Below are 19,170 nucleotides of genomic sequence, written 5' to 3' on the forward strand. Positions count from 1 at the left end.
GGTCTCAAGACTGCCAGGCAACCTTCCAAGGAAGACTTGGCCTCAGGAAGGGTGTGTGTGTGTCAGTGAACACGAGTGGCCTGGCAGTTAGGTTTTCACTCAATTTTCTCCATCTGTCTTCTGAGCCCAGTGAGTGTGATCATTGCCCTGAGAAACAGCCTAACACTTGATGCTGACAAATGTGGTTTCTGAGCCCCAAAACCCAGGGCTGGAGGGCTGGGTCAAGCACGCCACGGTAACACTCTCCATGGGATCCCCAGGAGACGCTGTCAAATTGGAGCCATGACGGCAGCTTCCCCGTACTAAGCACCTACTACTCACTAGGTACCGTGTTAGGCACTCTCCCACAGGCCCTTCTGCAGGATCTCCAGGAGCTCATCGTTCTTACCAGAGGCAATTCTATTTCAAGTGACCCAGAATCCAGGGCCATGGGACGGCTCCTCTTTCCAAGGAAACAGCAGCCAATGTAATGGTTAAAAGCCCTCTGGAGTCAGATACAAGCTCAAACTTCTGCCCACTTGCTTACTAATCGTGGAGCCATTGTGCCTCAGTTTTCTCGTGTGTAGTATGGGAATGATAACACCTACCACCTGGGTAGGCTAGATTATGTGACGGGATCAAAGCAAGCGTAAAATCCCAGGGGAGGGATAAATCAATGCTTATTTCTCACTCCTGCGAAGTTAGCTGCACACCTTGGGGCCTCTCCTGGGCAGTCCCTCCCTGGTGGAGACTTCAGACCAATCAGCCTGCATCTTGTGGCTGCGCCGTTCAGGCTATGTGGCTCCCAGACGGCCACAGCAGGGGAAGAGAAAGCTGGAGGGAGCCATGCAGGCTCTTACCTGCGTCAGTGTGGCTGTAGGAGAATGAGGAGAGGATCTTGGGGTAGAGTGTCTCCAAAGATGGCCACTGTCCCTTCCTGCTCTTCCGGTACGTGCACACCAGTCCACTCCTCAGGAGGCAGCATCTATCTCCCTCCCCTTAATCCAGCTAGCCCTGAGCCCTGCCTTGTTCCAGAGAATGTGGAGAAAGCAACCCTATGCCAATTCTGGACCTGCCCGCTAAGATCCAGAGTCCAACGGCCCTGAGACCTTCCTGCTGTCAGAAAGACCAAGCGGCTACTGCAGACACTGTGTGGAAAGATGGAGATGCCCAGCCAGCTCCCAGCTGGGGTGGCAGACACGTGAGTGAAGACCCCCCACCTTGTACATCCCGCACCTGCAATCACTCCATGGAGGTGGTCTGCCCAGCTGAGCCCAGTCCAGACTTGAGAATCATGAGAAATAAGACATGGGCTGGGGCCGGTTTATTATACATCAAGAGAGAGGGGGGAGTGTGTCCCTGAGGCAGAGGAAGGGGACATAGAGAATGTGTCCGAGTCCCCATGGAGAGAGTACCTGAGTAGAAGCTTGAAGAAGCTTCTCCCCAGAGTGAACCAGAGCATGCACAGCCCTGCTTTGGTGCCCATGAGACACAAAATTAGGGAGCAAATGATCTTCCATCCTCATGTACAGATGCAGCCTGGGGTTGGGCAGGGAGAGGTCCACAGAGACAATCACCCATCTGGCACTTCAGGGCTCTGCAGCCTGGGGAGGGGGCTGCAAGCTAGACATCTCTCCTGAAGCACACGGGCAGTGGCCTCAAGGCCAGAAGGCATCAAGAAGCTGTTAGTAGAAGTGCTCCAACTTGAAAGGATTATTGTGAGCTCGTGTGAGATATGCCTGGGGACTCCGTGAAATGACCAGGGAGGACCTGGGCAGAGGCCCCCCGCTGTGGGCAGAAGGGGGCAGAGGCCATGAAAGCTGCTCTGTTCCTGTCATTGGGACCTCACGTGTGCCCACCTGTCTTGCGTGGTCCCAGGAAACACAGGTAACAGCAAGAAGGCCTGAAAGTGACAGCCAAGAAGATGTTGGCATGTGTGTGAAACCCCTTCACCGGCTCCCAGAATTAGGCAGGAGGAATCTGAGGAGAGCTGGTCTTCCCACAACTGTGGCAGAGAAGATACCCAAACAACTGCTTGTTAATATGATTCTGACCCTATTTTGACCTCCACAGGCCATAGTCTTCTAAGGCTGGGGATTTTGCAAGGACACTAAAAGGGTTTTGCTGAGATGCCCAGAGTCTACATTCTCGGCATAGGACCCAATTTTCTAGCTCCTTCCAGGGACAATTCTGCCTCTGAACCTGGATTCAAGGCCTAGGAAGGAGATGCTCTCTAGATTCAAGAGGCCTCCAGAGGCAAACAGGGATTTGGACCAACAGTGAGCCAGGGACTCAGTCAAAGGGGGCTGTGTGCCTTCAGGGGGCCAGGAGTACCCCTGCTACCTGTGGGGAAAATGAGACTTTGTGGAAGCTTTCAGGGCCCAGGGCCATGATGGCCAGAGGAACCCCTGCTACAGCCCGCAGAACTAGCAAAACGCCCCAAGATGTCAAGTCAGTTAAGGATGGAGATGCGGCTCCAGGCTCTGGGAAAGCATCTGCGACTGATTAGTGATGTCAGCTCAAGGGCTGAGGACAATGGGAGCCTCATGTCTGGCTCTGTGACCTCAGCTGAGGGACTGTGTCTCATTCCCTCTCAGTTCTAAAGCAGAGTGTGGGAGAAAGCTAGCAGCCGAGCAGTCAGGAGCCCCTATTCATGAGGCTGAAACCCTCGTTTAACAGGAGGAGCCCTAGCAAGTGCTTTTTCTGGCTCTCCGTTTAAAAGCCTTTGAGAAGCTCAGCTGGAAAGCCTCTTCTCTGACCCCTAAGCTGGACCCAGTAAGCTCAGGGAGGTCCTTTTTAGGGTCCTTTCTTAGGGGCTGCTCTAAAGCCCAGCCCTTCCTGGGCTCATCCGCACCTCCAACCATGACCTGCACCCTTCACGGTGCCGGCAGGCCCACCCCCCCACCCTGCGCCCTGGCTCCAGCCTCATCTGCATTTAACATCCCTTGTTGGGCTGTGGCAGAGAATACTCAACAGACTCATATTAAAAATGCCCTTTAAAATTCAAAAGCTTTGAACTAAAGAAATATCTTGAGAAGTTTTCATGGAAAGTTCAGCTCCACGGGTTCAATTCACTACACTTAGATGCACCTTTTCAAATAATAGGGAAAAAATGTAACAGGGTCAGGCCCAATCAATATGCTTGTTCAAACAGAATTGCAGGGACTGTGATGTGCACACATTTTGTACTCTGCCTTTGTACCCCGCCACTCGCTCTGAAGAAAGGTTTCTTTGCTCGGAGAGCAATGAAAGTGATAGCCTTTGGAGTGGAGGCAATGGCGTGTTTACCAGGCCGGGAGGGGCTGCCATTTTTTCACAGCCCCCCAGCCTTGTCTCTTTGTTCTTTTCATAACGGCACGAAACCCACACGGGCAAGGTCCCTCGTGCACCCTGGCGTCTGATGCTGAATCAGAAGCAGGGGGCTCCCAGAATTTGCCTACCATGTCTCAGAAATATGATTTGTGGATTAGACAAATAATTTGCTGCTTCTTTCCCACCCTTGGTGTGAACACAAAAGGACTTGCCATACATAGGGTACTGTAACCAGTGGCGGAGGAAAATCCCAAGGCCCAAAATGGGCTCTTGTCTAGCTGAGCCAGGGTCCACATCCACCCCCACCCCTCCCATCCCCAAACTGACTTGGGGCAGACAGAGGCTTCCCTGGCCTTGGGCTGCAATCTGTAATAGCCAGGAAAATTCTGGAGAACCCAGTGTAATGGAAGACCACAGTCAAGGGGGTAGAGGGAGGCAAACAGGCTGAGGGAAGTTTCTACTCTCACAGCCAGCCACGAAGGCAGGCAGAAAAGTGGATGATGGGAGCAAACAAAAGTTTTCAACGTCTGCACCAGTCTGGGTACCGTTACTTCACGCGCACTCAGAAACGCAGGTGCATCTCAGCTTTAATCACTGAAACAATGCCCTGGACGTGCTGAGGACCTGGGCAGTCAGGAAGCTAAAGTGGGGATTATTCCCAACCCCCATTGCAGACTAGATCCTAAAGCATTCCCGTTGATTCTTGCTAAAATTAGATAGACATCCTGGGCTCACTCGCTCCCCTCGGGAGGGGACGTCGCAAACAGATGCAGGAGCAGCCAGCTCACATTTGTCAACCATGATCCCATTGTTTAAAACTCTGCTCAGAAAAAAACAAACAAACATCAATCAATCAATCTCTGCTCAGGCCCTGTGCCCCTGTCAAGAAGCAAAGCTGGAATCACTGGGCCACATGGGGTTTTCCAGAGTGGTCCCACCTGGAAGGTCCCCAGTCGACACGTACTTTCACAGAGGACCCCATCTTACCTCAAGTAACGAATCCTCTTGAGAGGGTTGACAGGGGGCTGGGCCCTGTTGCCTGCACCCTGATGTGGTGGAGCAGGCCTGTTCCAAACCACACGTGCTCTTCATGGAGTCTGAGTGGAGGGCCTGTCATGCTCTCTGTAGACTCAAGTCTGGGTCACAGTTCTTACAGAAGAGGCTACCCCTTCTCCTGGCTGGAGCTGGAGAGAACAGAGAGCTGCCACGTTCCCTCCTACACAGGATTGTATGTGTGAAACAGAAACTGAGACCAACAGTGAGAAGAAAACCGCAGACATGTTTTCGCTGAAAAAAAGTCTGTGTCTACAGATGGCCACCCTGTGTGTAGGGGTGTAGGGGGTATTGTATCTTTTTTTGTTTTTTTTTTTTTTTATCTTTTGCACTCAGTTATTGAAGAATCTCCGCTCTCCCTCCCCCTCCCCCACCCAACCCCTTCCATCTTGTATGGCGATATCTCCAAGTGATGCTTAAAACCAGAGTTTTTTTATTTTAAAATTCAAAAAGAGATCAGTAGCTAAAAAGCAGCGGCGTTCCCTGTTCAGAATGCCCTGAAATCTATTCTTCCCAAGTTTAAATAGTTGGAAAGTCACTCTAAACCTTGGGTGCTCTTCTTGGCAATAGAAGAAAACTGCCGTAACAACAAACTTGGAACTACACACATCTCCAAGCTGAACTGGCCTCTTGGCTTCTGTTTTAAGGACTGAACCACCCGCGCCCCTCTTGGCTTCTGTTTTAAACCTACATCACAAGTCAAAATGAATTAAAAACAAATCTAGTTTGCAATGGTCCGTCACTAACCCGCCTCACTGGAACGAGCCGGCGGCGTGTGGGTTGGAAAGGGTCCCCTGGCGTCCCTCCTGCTATCTTGGATTGCAGTCTGCCTGCCAAACCAACCCCACGCGGGAGTCCACAGCCCGGAGGCCCCTCGACTGGGGTGGGGTGGGGGGTCACCGTGAGCAGCTGCTGAAGCCCCACCAAGGGCCCCAAAGCACAGGCCTTCTTCCCCCAGGGCCTCCAAAGTCAATCAAGTGTCAAGGAACTGTCAGCAGGAGAAACTTTTCATAGGTGAACACAAGCAAGATCGAGAGCTGACACTGGGGATTTTCCAAAGAAATGGAAAAAAACTAATACAGGCTACTCATGAGGATATAGCCAGCCAGAAGCAGGAAGCATATCAGGTTAATATTTTAATCTGCACATCACATTTTTCTTTTTTTTTTTTTTTTGCAAACCATTACACTTTTATTTAAATTAACTTTTTTTTCTTGCAAAATATTCATTTTTCCAACAAAATCTTACAAAGGCAAAAATAAAATCTTATTTTGGCAAATGTCATGAAGTTGATACTGGCAGCATATGGAGTTAGTTAAAAATAGACAGCAATTTCTAAATATAGTTAAGATTTTTTTTTCCCGACCATAGTCAAAGACAAATTTTCATTTAAAGTGTGGCCCCACCCAATGGAGGTTTTCTTGTTTTTGTTTTTCCATAAAACATCATTTTCTGTATGCAGAATATCACGAGCTCATAACTTAAATAAAGGGCCACGAACACTGCACCTGGCTTGGCAGCCGCCTCCTCACTTAAGACTGGAAGTCAAGTCCAAATCCTGCCGCCATCCATCAGGGATGCTGGGGGCACACTGCCTGCCCTCTGGCCACCAGACCCATGTCCTGGGGAAGCTGACCTAGGTTCTCCAGGGCAGGCAGCGAAGTCCTATCACAGCCTAGTGTGGAGTCAGGGTGTTTTAGGTAGACGCCACCCAGTGTGAAGTTTATTGCTTATGATACAATAAAAGGTGCTTCCTCTCACCTTTTCTGTATTTCAAAGTGTGTATATGTACACTTTTTTTTTTAATTAAAGCAAACTGTTCTGTTTTTCCCAGGAAGAGCCCTTTGCTGAGAGAGCCTCAGGAGCAGGTTGGGAGCAAAACCTTTTGAACACACTACTGCCCCTAAACCTAACCCAAGGGCCAAGGCATAGACTTGGGTTCCACAGGGCAGCTTGGTGGAGTTGCCCCCCCCCCCCAGCTCTGGTCACCTGGCCAGGCCAGGGACAGCTGACCTCTGCAGCTAAGGGCCCCTCTTCCCCCAGAGAGCACGCCAACGAGCCCAACGCTGGGCTCCACCGGAAGCACATATCCAATCCAACCCTCACCTGAGTTCGCCGGGTGTTGGACTGGCCTCTGGCTGCCCTGCCCTTCTCCCCAACCCACACCCACCACCCACACGGTACCTGAATCTGCACGTGCAGCTCCCAAATCCTGCACCCTCACCTTTCAGCCACTCGGCCCTCGAGGTGAACATTAGAAAATATATTCTGATTCTAAAATACAGCGTCAGTATTTTACAGTGTGTATCAAAAGTGCCTCTGTCATATGTAAAAAGGAGTCTGAACTAAAACAAGTCGGGGGTGGGGGTTGTTAGGACTGAGCCCTCTGGTGAACTCCCCACAGTTGGTGCGCTGCTCCTTCCTCCAGCCAGAACCCCTGCTGAGCTGGAAGGGGTTTCCTTGGGGGAAGGAAGATCAATCTTCTCAGACGAAACTGGTTCCACTGGGCCCCTGGCTCCAGACTTCTCCTTTGCATGTTGGGTCACGGGTCAGTCACTGCCTGGGCTGGCAAAAAGCACAGGACACAGTGAGAGGCTGGCAGGATCCCAGCCCACATCGGGGGAGCACGCAGTGGGCAAGTCTCTATATGCACACAACGGGGAATGGCAGGCTGACAAGACAGAGAGCAACTGAGCAGGGGGCTGGGGCAATGCGGCCGCTGCTGGGGGACCCTCAGCTTCTAGGACTCATGGGCACTTGGCCCCACCCTTTCTTCACCCCTACCACTTCTAGAAAGTTTTTCCAAACACGTGCTGGCCCCTGGTTTGGGTCTCTGCTCTGACAGGGCAAAAGGCCTGAGCAAAGAGGACTCTGGGGTCCAGTTCTGGCCCTGCCCTTCATTCACTCAGTGACTGAGTAATGCTCTTAGCTTCCATGAGTCCCATTTCTTTTTTTAACCTAAAAACAGAATGATCATACCCACCTCCTAATGAGGATTTACCCTAACAGGAGGGCAAGCGGGATTGTGGATGAGCTCCAAAAGAAAGCATTAAAGGCCGATCTCACAACTATGGAGGTGTCAAAAGCCAGGAGAAACAGGGCCTTTTCCTGCCTCTCCGTGGCCTGGAGTGGTGTCACCACACTCAGATCTCCAGGAGAAATTCACACACCCTACTGTGGCCTTTACAAAGGAAATGCTGGAGCATTTCCCTGTGGTTCTTCAGTCACGGGGTCTCTAATGCACGCTTTCCGAGAGCCTGGCCCAAGCAGGCCAACCTCTTCCTTCCACCCTCAGGCAGGCAGGGAACCAGGCTGGGGGACACCTGAAGATCACGAACCCCACCCCCAATGCACACACTCTCTGTCCCTCCCTTCTCCGACACCTAGAGCTCCTGGGGGTAGCCCAGATGCGTCCACGGTAGTGACACGGAACAAAGGCTCTGAACTTGCACCGTAGGGGTTCAAACCCTGGCTCTGACACTTACAGCTTCAACGCCTCGGGCAAGTCCCTCAAGGTCTCAGAGCTTCATTTTCTCATCTATAAAATGGGAGTGAACTTCTTCATAGGCTGGTTGTGTGGATCGAAGGAGATGCTTAGCACAATGCCTGGCACCCAGCAGGTATCGACAATGCTAACCGTAAGTACATACAAAGGGAAGAGAGGGAAACCCTACAAACTGATGGCAAGATGGAATGTCAGGAAGAGCACTGCTGAGACTTCTGCTCCGACCCTCCCCTGTCCAGGTGAGGCAACTGCGCTCAGGCCTCGAACTCACCACAAGGCTGCACCAGACGCTGTGCCTCTTGGCTCCTGCTCCAGTGCTCCTTCCCTAAACCTCCCTGCCTCTCTTCACTAAATGCTCTTAAGGGGAGGCCCCATAAAGGGTGGTACCAGAACATTCTGAATGCTGAGGGCCAACTTCACATTGCTCTGGGTGGCCTCCCCCCGAAGCTTCCCTTCCTCTCACCCTCCTAGGTGCTCGAGTGCCAGAAAGGGCAGTCCCACTCCTTGCTCCCACACCAATTCCACTTGGCCTGGAGTGACCCTCCATCTCCTCACTGGGCCTCAGCTTCCTGGATTTTTCTAGTCTTCCAGTTCTTCAAATTCTCTGACCAAAACCCCGAGAGGCCAAGACTAACTCTTCCAACCCCAAGCTGGCAGCTTGGCCTGCACTGGTCCCTTGCAGCCCTAGGCTCCCTACAGAAAAGACAGCTGGGTAGAAGGGATACAGTTCTAGCTTCTATTTCAGGGAGGCAGGGGGCTTGGATCACCCAGCCTCTACTGCAGTGAAGCCATCGAGAACTGAGTTCCTAAAAGCCGTCCATCCCCCACCCACCTACCAGGGACGGTCTCCCCAGCGGCCGCTTTGCCAGTGGAAGGAAGCGTCAGCAGGGGGCACTGCAATCATCTCAGCGGCGGAGGGAGGGGGGACATGCTCGGCACTAGGGGAGGGGCAGGCCAGGCAGGGCTCTTACTTGGAAGGTGTTAGACAAAGGTGTAGTGGAGTCCGTTGCTTAAGGGGGGGTAAGGTGGCACCGTCCTGGAGGACAGGGGGGCTTTAGGCGGGAGGAGGGCCAGCTGCTGCGCTAGACGGGCACACAGGAATCAAGTGGGGCGTCAGGCTCCTCGTTTGCTCCTGCAGCACTGATGCCCCCCACTCGGCAGGGCTGGGGTGGCGCGGGCCGCACTGCCCACCACTAATGGCCTGGGCAGCATACCCACTGGTGGGGGCCCAGTTGGGACCGGCCTGCAGTTCCCAGCTATGCCTCTGAGCTAGAGAGAGGGAGCGAGAGTAAGGGAAAGCTGTGGCTTGCCTGCCAGCCGTGAGGAAGCTGAGGTCCACGTGGGTAGGGCAAGCACAGGCCAGACACGGAGGCACCTTGTGGTGGTGTGGGGGGAGTATCCCTGCTGGACCCCTCAACACGGAAAGGAGTCAAAATGACTGAGAGGGGCCACAAGGAGCCCGCAGGATCATTGGGAGGAGGGCCCGGGTGAGTCTTCTATGGTCTCCCCGGTTGCACCAACCACCGCTCAGCCTACTTTGCATGTCTTCACGGGAGTGAGGAGAGCAGGGACGGCAGGGGATCTGTGCAGGGTCACAGCATGGGGCAGGGGGGACAGAGAAGAGCCCTCCCCTTGTCCGAGGCCATTGCCCTGGCTTCTCGAAGTGATGTTCAAGCTCTGCTGCCCAGACCAGACTTCCAGGGCCAGTCCCCTCAGGGCCCAGCAGGCCCCGCCCTTCGTCACTTGCAGACCCCTTGGCCAGGGTTGGAGGGCTGGGGGGACGGAAGTGGAACAGCACTTCAGACTCTATGATCACTCCCTCCCCGGAAGGCCTAGCGCACACCTGGCCACGGGCACTGCCCACACAGTGGCCCCTGCATCTGTGTGACAAAGAGCACTGGGTCAACTGGGAGAGCACACACAGGGAACGGAGATGTGGGTGGAGGGAGGAGCCACGAGTCTGTTTCCTGGCTGAGAGAGAAAGCCTTGTACACACACATACACGCTCGTGTGCATGCGCACACATACCCCTTCCCATCCCATGGTGTTTTCCCCTCTGGCCAGCAAAGTCCCACTTCCCAAGTCCTGCTACTGGCAGAGACCACTCTGATAAAGTGGATAGTGGCTTTGATTTGGGGGCCACAGCAGGGGTCCCAGGGAGGGCTAGAGGGGCCCCCTTTGCCTCGCCCCAGCCAGAAATCCAAACACCAATGCTTTCCTGCCCCCTTTTCTCATGAAGCCAGAAACCTTAGCCTTGGCCCCCTGTCTCAGGGGCCTGAAAAACCTGTTCTTAAGCCACATTCTCAGAGAAACTCCCAGATTTAAGAACGAGCTGCAGACGCCCTCTCCCGGACCTCCTGCCTCTGACACTCCCGAGCTTCAGTTCCCCCACCGCCTGCCCTGCCCCGTCTCACCTCCCACGCCCTGGGGTGTTTGTGGGACAGGAGAACACGCAACTACCAAGCCTGACGGCTGGTTTTCTGCAGACTCCCTGACAGGCCGTGCTGGGCTCCGAGCCCGAGCAGCGAGTGGGAGCCAGACTTGGAGGCTGGCATCCGTGGCCTCACCTGCCACCTGCTTGCTGCGCTGGGAGGCCTCAGAGGCCAGCGCGTAGGAGATGTTGATGATGCGCTCCTGCTCCTGCAGCTGCGAGTCCAGGTCGGCCGCGCTGCTCCGGTCCTGGCCTGGTGTCGGCGGCAGGTTGCACATGCTGCAGGAGGGCCAGAAGGCAGGCTATGGGCCCTCCCCGCCCCTGCCACCTGCCCCAGGAGAGGAGGGTCTCCCTGGCCTAGAGGCTCTCACCCTGTGAAGGGGCATCAGATAAACACAGTGCACTTTCTCTCTAGACCAAGTGGTATGTGCTTCTCCCAAACACCCAACCACAGCTCTGTTCCTCCTCTGGGGGATCACGGCCTTAAGAAGAGAGTTCCAGCTCTGCGTTCCTATCAAATCCCGAAATGAAAAGGCTAACCTAACTCTGAAAGAGAGGCCCTCAAATACCAGATTTATGTTCCTGAAGCTCCAGGGGCTGAGGAGATAGGAAAGCCTCCTGTCCTGGCCTCCAGGGAAGCGGGCAAGGCCTCTGCCACCTCAGAACAAGGCTGAGCCCCTGGCTCTGGTCTAGGGATCTGTGTGAGGGAACACAGGCCTTCACCCTGGAGGACCAGCCTTGGGGTTGGTCTCCAGCTAGGTCCACCTCACCGTCACACTTGGCTCCACTCCCTACATCGACAAGACGCAGGTCTGGCAGCAAGGACCAGGGCGGCCCTCTATGGCGTCCTCGGGACTTGCAGATGACCTAGCAAGCCTCCTCTCAGACCCATCCGTGCCGTCCTGAGAGCCAGCCTACCCTTTGTAATAAAGAGGGCTTACCTGAGTCAGAGACCTGGCAAAACATGCACCCTAGCCAGCCTGGCCCAGGGCCCAGGCAGGACAGACAGCCCCGGGGTCGGCCTGGCAGGCTGTCAGCAAGTGTCGTAAGAGCTGACCTGGAACGAGCGAGGATGGTGCGGATCTTCTCGGCTTTACGATAGCGCGCCCGCAGCTCCTCCAGGCTGGGCGGCTCCTCGGGCTCCAGCTCCACGTAACGCTCAGGGATGGACACCTTCTCTGGTTTGGCCAGCTGAGGAAAGGACCGGGTGGCGGTGGCAGGGGGCTCAGATATTGGGTTTAGAACTTGCTCCTCGCCCTGTCCCCCAACATACAGAGCCCACAGAGTTAAGTAACTTGCTGAGATCAACTGCAGTCCACTGTGGAGTCGGGATCTGAACCGTGTTCTTTCCACCACACCGGACAAACTCCTTCAGGCCAACGGAAGGGAAGGGGAAAGGCTAGCGAGTGAGGCTGGAAGCCCTCAGGACCAAATGATTCTCCTTAATGCCGCCTTCAATGTGAGCTGAGCCCTGCTCACCTCCACAGCCACACTGACCCACCGTGCGGCCCCTGCCCCTGCCCTCCCCTCTGCATGGGATGCTCTTCCATTCGCTCCACTCCTCCTCACCCTGTGGACCTCACTTCCAGAAGTCTTCGCTGACCCTCCTTACCCCGCCCCCGGCATCCTGTCCCGTTTTCTATTTGTCTCTCTGCTGTCTAGTGCAGGGACCCGACACTCAGTAGCCCTGCAGCAAATACTCCTTGGATGGGCGAATGGATGTGTAGGCGGGTAGGTAGAGGAACCGGTGGGTGGGTGGGTGGGTGGATGAAAGGAAGTGATAATGCTTTCTGTTCCTACAGAAGCTCCTCTGCTCTAGACGGGCAGCAGCCATGCAGTATTCACTGGTCGCAAGAGGACAATGTCCCCAGCTCCCCCCCACCAGTCTCTGACGTGAGCCCAGCAGCAACCTCAGCCGGGTGACACCCTGCTTAGATTCAGAACTCTAAACGCAACTTCGGCACACCCCAGGGGGTTTCTTCCTTCTGGAACTACAAAAGCACATTAAAATAAGGTTGGTTGCAGCTTCTAAAAACAAGCTAAATCCAATCCCAGGGCAGATCTGCACTTGAATTTAAACCCAGGCAGACCTTTCAATTCTGGTGAAAGATGGCAAGCAATAAGCTCTTCTCTGTTATTTCCAATGAGGGCATATCCAGAGGAAGTAGATTACATTGCAGCAGGAGGGATTTAGGTTAGAGATAAGAAAGAACTTTTCCCCTGGCTGGCATGCCAATTAGGACACCACGAGGCATACCTCCATTGCCAAGGCAGCAGGGAGCAGCTTCTTGTGTGAATCTGAGAAAGCACAGACCCTTGGTTGTTGCCGAGGTGCCAAAGGGAAAAGGTCTGAGGGCAGGAGACTGGCTTCCTTAACCCCTAGTGCCCCAGCTGACCCCAGAACTCAGCAATCCCACAGGTGTCAATTTGCTAAATCTATCCTTCAAGTGATAAGAACATTTCCTCTCGTGGAGTTTCAGGACATGCCAAGTCCCCATACAAATACTTACGGGGTATCTGTGGGCCCCTGTGTACTTCATTCAATAGAGTTGTCACTTGGGAAGTATTTACAGTGCACCTACTATGTGCCAGGCCCTGTGCTAGGCACTAAGTGCACAGAGGTGAACTAAACAGCCATAGACACTGTTCTATGGAGCTTACAGATGACACAACATAGGCTACAGGAGATGTCCCCACGTCTTGAAGACCCTGAATCTGTCACCCTCTAATTCCTTGTTCTTCCCTTGGGTAAGATACATTCCTGAATGATAGAAGACCCAGGGGTTACTTGCTTTCCTGGGCTTGGCCAGTCATGATGCATCTGTGCCACCAGAGGGCACTAGAAGAACTCAGACCAGAACTATGCAGGTCTCCTAGGTTCGGCCAGGGTTGAAAAATTTCACCTGTGATTTTCAAACCTGCTCGCCTCCACCACCACCCCCCACTGCCCCCCACCCCCGGAACCAAGTCTAATTGCCCAAGTTGGCCTGACTGGCCAGTTGCAAAGCCAACTCCTCATTTTCCGGGGAGTGTTTCCCAATAACAACAGCTATCTCATCACATGCCTACTATGTGCCAGGCCCTGTGCTCATGGTTTTCTGACCGCTGCTAATCCTCCAGGCAATGTGCTGATTCACTTCATCCTGACCACAACCCACTTTACTGTCGAGGAAACCGAGGCTCAGAGAAGTTAAATGACTTGCCCTCAATTATGGAGAGAGAGAGAAATGGATAGACCGGAATCTGCACCAAAATGCCTTGGCTCTGCGGTGCCTGGGTGGCTCAGTCAGTTGGTTAAGTGTCTGTCTTCGGCTCAGGTCATGATCCCAGCGTCCTGGGATCAAGTCCTGCATCCAGGTCCCTGCTCAGCAGGGAGTCTGCTTCGACCTCTACTTGTCCTCTCTCTCTCTCCCCGCTTCTCTCTCTCAGAAAAATAAATAAAAAATATTTTTTAAAAAAATGCCTTGGCTCCTTTTATTGCCTCAAGCTGCTATTCATCCATTCTCCTGGCCACATGGAAGCTGAGCCTTGTCCCCACTCAGGACAACACCCACCCCCCAGTGCCACTGGGAGGGTTGGTCAGGCCACAAGCCGAAGGCTGTTTCTCCTGGGGGGGACAGGAAAGAAGCCCCTGCCCTCACCTCTCTGCTGATGTCCAAGTCATAGTCTTGAGGCTCCAGGTCCAACTCAGTGACAGGCATGGCCTGCACTTTCAACCAGCCATTTTCCTCCTTGTCCTTTCTCTCCCCTTGCATGGCCCGTTCCAGCAACTGCAGGTCAAAGTCCTGCTCACGCTTCCACTGGCAACAGAACAAGAAGGTTAAATGTAGTCACTTCCTGACTGCTAAAGGAGCCAGGCTTGTCCCCTTTCCGATGGGGCTTGCAGGCACTGCGATCCTTGGGAAGGGGGCCTGTGACCCGCTGGGGAAAAGCTGTGTGGCCATGAGGCCCTCAACCTCTTCTAAAACAAGGCAGCGGTTGTGGGACATGGACGGTCCCTGCGGGATGCTGTAACCCCGGTATAATGCAGAATGAGGCCTCTGCCCCTTTTATAGGGCCTGATGCCAGGCTGCTGATTTCTCTCCCATCTGGGCCCCCAGAGGATTCACACATATACCTCTAGGGCCCAGTTCTAAGACCCATGACTTTAGACTCACAATGGTCCCCAGAGATACAGGAAGTTTCCGGGTCCAAGAGGGTGACCGCGAAACAGAGCCTGGGACAGAGCTCCAGAGAAGCTGCCCCACAGCTTGTGGAAGGCTTTCTGGTCTAGTAGCCATACATTTCAGCTCAGAAATGATGGAAAAAACAAGCCCTTTGAGGCCCTGGTAAGCACGTACCAATAGTGAAGACTCTAACGGGTACCCCCTGGAGGATACATTTAGGGGTGGGGGTACTGCACCCACGGCAGGGTAGGGAAGGTCCAAGCAGGAAGAGTTTGGGCCTAGGGAGGCAGCTAAACTGCTGCTTACCCAGGCGTCTATTTGGGGGCAGATACTTTAAGTTGGAAAAAAATGAAACTATATAAAATTGAAATGCTAAATCAAATGCAATATTTCCCAGGTTCTTCCTTAGTACCAGCTATGTAACAAGCATGCACAGAGGGAAAAACTAAACTGGCCATTTCAAGATTTAAACGCAACCCTGCAACTCTATAGGGGCCTTTCAAGTCGTCTATGGCTTATGTCCTCACAGGCCTTCGACCCTGAGCACGTTGCAGAGAGAAGGCAACAGGCTCAAAGCCTCTCTTTTCTTGAGCATAAACCAAACAGATGCTTCTCCATCCCAGCAGACCTCCTCTGTCCCACCCCATACATCTCATAGAGCCCCAAGTGGTCATGATTATCTTTGATGCGCCCCCTCAAGACCCCCAAAGGCCCAAACCCATAGCTCTATCAACACATTTCACCCATTCATGCACAAGCTCTCAATACTGACTCCAAACCAATGTAATTGCTCTTAGGTGATGATTTCCAATTACAGTATGAAAGGATTAGGCATTTGAAGTTCTAAGGATGAAAAATTAATTTAATGATTCACAAAGAAAATGTACATTTTCTTACACGCTCACAAGTGCCCCAAATAGAGACAAGTCCTCGTTTAAACCCAGCCTGATTGTTTCCACAAACAGGAAAAGTTCGCTAGACTCTATGATGTATCCTGGGGAAGAACCACGCCAATCCATTGTCATTAAGCAACACGTTTATTGGCGTTGATGCAGAGACTTACACAAGTCTTTTTTAAGAGAAAAATTACAAGATACTCAAGTTATGATTTTTAGATCTTTCTACATTTGAGACATCAAGTTGTAAAAGGTCAGTGTTACCCCAAATGACATTTGCTTATAAAGTTTAAAAGTTATCGGCTTTGCAGCTTTTCAGGATATGAGTGTCCTGGGTCTTACCCCTTTGGTGTCTGTGCTAACAGCTGCAGAGAGGCCCTCAGAATACAGAACATAATATATCTTGGCATCCATTCAAATTATTAAATATTAGAAACACAAAAGTTTTCCATAAGAAACTGTGCAATAGGACCGGAGGAATTAAAACTGAACCATTTTAGACTTGGTAGGATTTATTTAAACGTGCAATCTCTGAAGACTGTGTCTACCATCCAGGTGGAAGGCATGGATTTGGATCAACTCATAGTGCCCAGACCTCTGCCCATGATCACGGCCCTCAGGCAGCAGGCTGGCTCAGCCTTGTGGGCGGCTTTTGGGTTAAGTGAAGTATGCGTCCGTGGGCCTGCATCAAGGGGGCAGTAGAAAGGTGAGTTGCACATGGTAGTGCTAGCTAGGCTACGGAGACGACAGCTGCTATTACAAGCCTGGTAACAAAGAGCACAGGCCAGTTAGAGAACGTTCAATGCAAATTAGAAGCTTCTGTAAACACAATCAGGCAGGATTAGAGAGGCAATGAGCGGTAACACTAAAAGCAAAAGAGCTTGTGCAATGAATTAGGGAAAGAGCGGTCGGGATGGAGGGCTAGGGAAACAGTGATTTCAAACAACACGGAAAAGTCAAAATGGAATGTTTCCCGAAGGGGCAGAAGGGGACTGTGGGCAGGATGCAGTGCCTGGAAGCACACCAGGGGGCAGCACAGATCCCCCGGCTCTCCGGACAGGGGGTTGCACCACAAGGCCTGCCAGCACCACAGGCTGGGGGAGAATACCAGCCCTCAGGGCTGTGCAGCCCGACCCTGTGCTCAGTTGCTCCACAGGGCATCGCTCAGAGGTCTGGGAGGCTGGCTGGCTTGTGCTCCTCCTCACCAAATCATATCACCATCTTCCTCCTCCATTCCTGAACTCTGTACTCCCAAGTCCTTGATTCAGCTGAGATCCGAATCCTACAAAGTTCTCTCTCAAGTTCAGCTTGGAGAACAAACTTGGGACATTTTCTCTGGCTCCTAGGCTCCTGCTGTGACATCCTCACTCCTTCTCTGATTCCAGATCACCCTCTGACCAGGACACACATGTGGCCCGGGTTGTGGACACACAGCCTGTGGAGTGTTCTCTGAACCATCTCGGTCGAAGGCCTACTCTCTCCGGGTGTGATGCTCTTGTGTTTGGGGGAACTCGGGGAAGCTCTGCTCCCCGTCCCAGCCCCACCTGCCTGGACCCTCCTAACATACTGAGCCGAGATCTCCGGGGAGAGGTTGGCTGAGGTAGCGGGATGAGGGCAGAGCCGTCCTCTCTCCTTGGCTCAGCGTCCTCTTGCGCTCCCGGACCAGGGCCTTCTGGTGCCGCTTCATGCGCTCCAGCTGCTCCTCCGCACTCATCCTGCCCCGCTGGTGGTCCCCTGAGTACAGGCGCTCCAAGGCACTCTTGGGTCTCTGAGAAGCAGGAGGGTGAGAGACAGGACAGCTGGGCTGGGACTCAGAGGGCAGCCATCATCCCCGTCCCCTCTCTCTCTCTCTCTCTCTCTCTCTCTCTCACACACACACACACACACACACACACACTAGCTCCTCGAAGCACGCTCACAGGCTCTCTGGAGAGGACCCCATTCTGCAGATGCAGACACTGAGGCCCAGGCCTATCCAACTGGACACACATGTAGCATGTGATGGGGCCAGAACTCAGGGTACAGACTTTCTGGGTACTCTCCTGTGAGCCTGAAAGGCTGGAGAGAAAGGTAAGGGGTGGTCCTTAAGAAAGGAAGAGAGCCAGATGATGCCCTTCTAGGTGGCCAGTAGGAAAGATATCACTGAGCACATGGTGACAGGGACCCTGAGCTCAGGAGGGGCTGAGGTCACCTGAGAGGCCATCCCTGGGGCTCACAGAATTGCCAGTCACCATCCACCTCAGAGCCCTTCCCTCTCAAGGCCACTCACAGGGAAGGTCACCTTGCTGCTTTCGGCATTTAGACCCCTCTGGAGTGTGACGTAGGGAGCAATGGTGGATGACTGCTGGAGCCTTGACGTGGACCCCGACAGCCCTTAATGAGGAAAGAGAAGTGCAAGTATATTTGTGATGGGGTGGACAGGCATCAGCCCCTCCCGAATCACCTCCCATTCCTGAGAGGGAACCAAGAGGACCTAGTCAACAACCCATTCTTCTTCCTCCCCAGAGGCCTAGAAGAGCAAGGCCCCAGGTAGAGGATGATGGTCCAGCCCAGGGGTGCTCTTTGTCCCCAGGGGGGAACAGCATCCCTGGAGATCTGTAGACCACTCTAGTCTTCCTTCACATGCAGAAGACCTGGGCTGCCTGGCAGGTAGAAAGGATGAAGGGGAAGGAATGCCCTCCATCCTTTCTTCCTGATGCACTCCTCTGCACCCTGCATGACCCAACCTGCATGTCCTGCCTGTGTGAAGCCTTCTCATGAGCCCCAGGCCGAATTTATTACCCTCTATATCCTGCAGTATACGAATTGGTTATTGCACTGACCACAGTGCCAACATAGCTGTCCAACTAGCCCGCAAATGTAATGACGCCTGCCTAACTGAATGACTGACTGAATAAATGAATGAAGGCAGAGCAGCAGCACCAAGTACTCACTGAGCACTTCACTACGTAATAGGCAGGCACAGTGCTAGGTGCTTTATGCAGATTTTGTCCCCCTGGCCTCACCACGTAAGCATTACCTGACCATTGTAGAGATGCACAGACTAAGGCTCAGAGAGGTCAAGGAACTTGTCCAAAGTCACATGGTAGGAATCTCATCCACCACGTGCTTCCTGTGTCTGGGTCCTACGGCTCAGAGAAATCATCTCACCCCGGCCGGCCGGTGCCACCGCGTGTACTTTCTCCACTAACACCGATTCTTACCAGGCGAGCTCCCTGACATCCGGAAATGGGCAGCACACTGAGGACACCACTAGCATTTAGCACGTAGGGAAAAAGAATGATAAATGCCCTGCGATGTTGTTCCCATCCTCATCTTGCAGGGATAGGGGAGGACAGTGAGGAGGAGGCCCAATTGAGAAAAGTGTGTTTGTTTAAAGGAAGGACTCATGGAGTCTTTGAGTGATACAGGAGAGCAAAAACCCCTCTGGAAGGCCAGAGATGGCCAAACTGACGGCCGTCACCCAACACCCAGCCTGCAGGGTGCAGTGGCTCTGGAGCAGAACACCGGGATTGCACTCCGGCTCCATCCCTTGTTGGCTATTTGGCAAGTTAGTTAATTTCTCTGAGTCTTAGTTTTCTTATCTCTACAATGGGAATAATAATAGTACTTCCTTCATAGCATTATTATAAACATTAACTAGGTGAATATAAGGAGCTTGAAATAGTGCTGGGCTTTACAGTAATTGCTATCATCATTATTTCCAGGGGAAGATGTAATAAAAGAAGAGAATCAGGATGTGGGTCAGAGGAAGGAAGGACAGGCCCTCCCTGCAGCCCAGAGTCTCCTTGACAGCTGCTGCCCACGCTGAGGCCCAAAGCTGCAGGC

At 53.0% G+C, this 19,170-nt stretch overlaps 1 protein-coding gene across 1 annotated transcript in view; it reads right to left on the reverse strand.

The window, feature by feature from the left end:
* Positions 1 to 4,743: 4,743 nt before the first annotated feature.
* PLEKHA7 (pleckstrin homology domain containing A7) overlaps positions 4,744 to 19,170 on the reverse strand; it is a 211,985-nt gene continuing 197,558 nt past the window's right edge. Inside the window, exons 22-27 of the mRNA XM_034645328.1 lie at positions 17,612 to 17,715; positions 16,910 to 17,110; positions 13,922 to 14,080; positions 11,338 to 11,471; positions 10,417 to 10,559; positions 4,744 to 6,909 (exon numbers count right to left, since the gene is read on the reverse strand). Of these exons, the coding sequence (XP_034501219.1) occupies positions 6,887 to 6,909; positions 10,417 to 10,559; positions 11,338 to 11,471; positions 13,922 to 14,080; positions 16,910 to 17,110; positions 17,612 to 17,715 (764 nt within the window). The 3' untranslated portion in view covers positions 4,744 to 6,886. The remainder of the gene's footprint in view (positions 6,910 to 10,416; positions 10,560 to 11,337; positions 11,472 to 13,921; positions 14,081 to 16,909; positions 17,111 to 17,611; positions 17,716 to 19,170) is intronic.

This window comes from Ailuropoda melanoleuca, chromosome 16 (genome assembly GCF_002007445.2).
Source record: "Ailuropoda melanoleuca isolate Jingjing chromosome 16, ASM200744v2, whole genome shotgun sequence".
Taxonomy (NCBI): domain Eukaryota; kingdom Metazoa; phylum Chordata; class Mammalia; order Carnivora; family Ursidae; genus Ailuropoda; species Ailuropoda melanoleuca.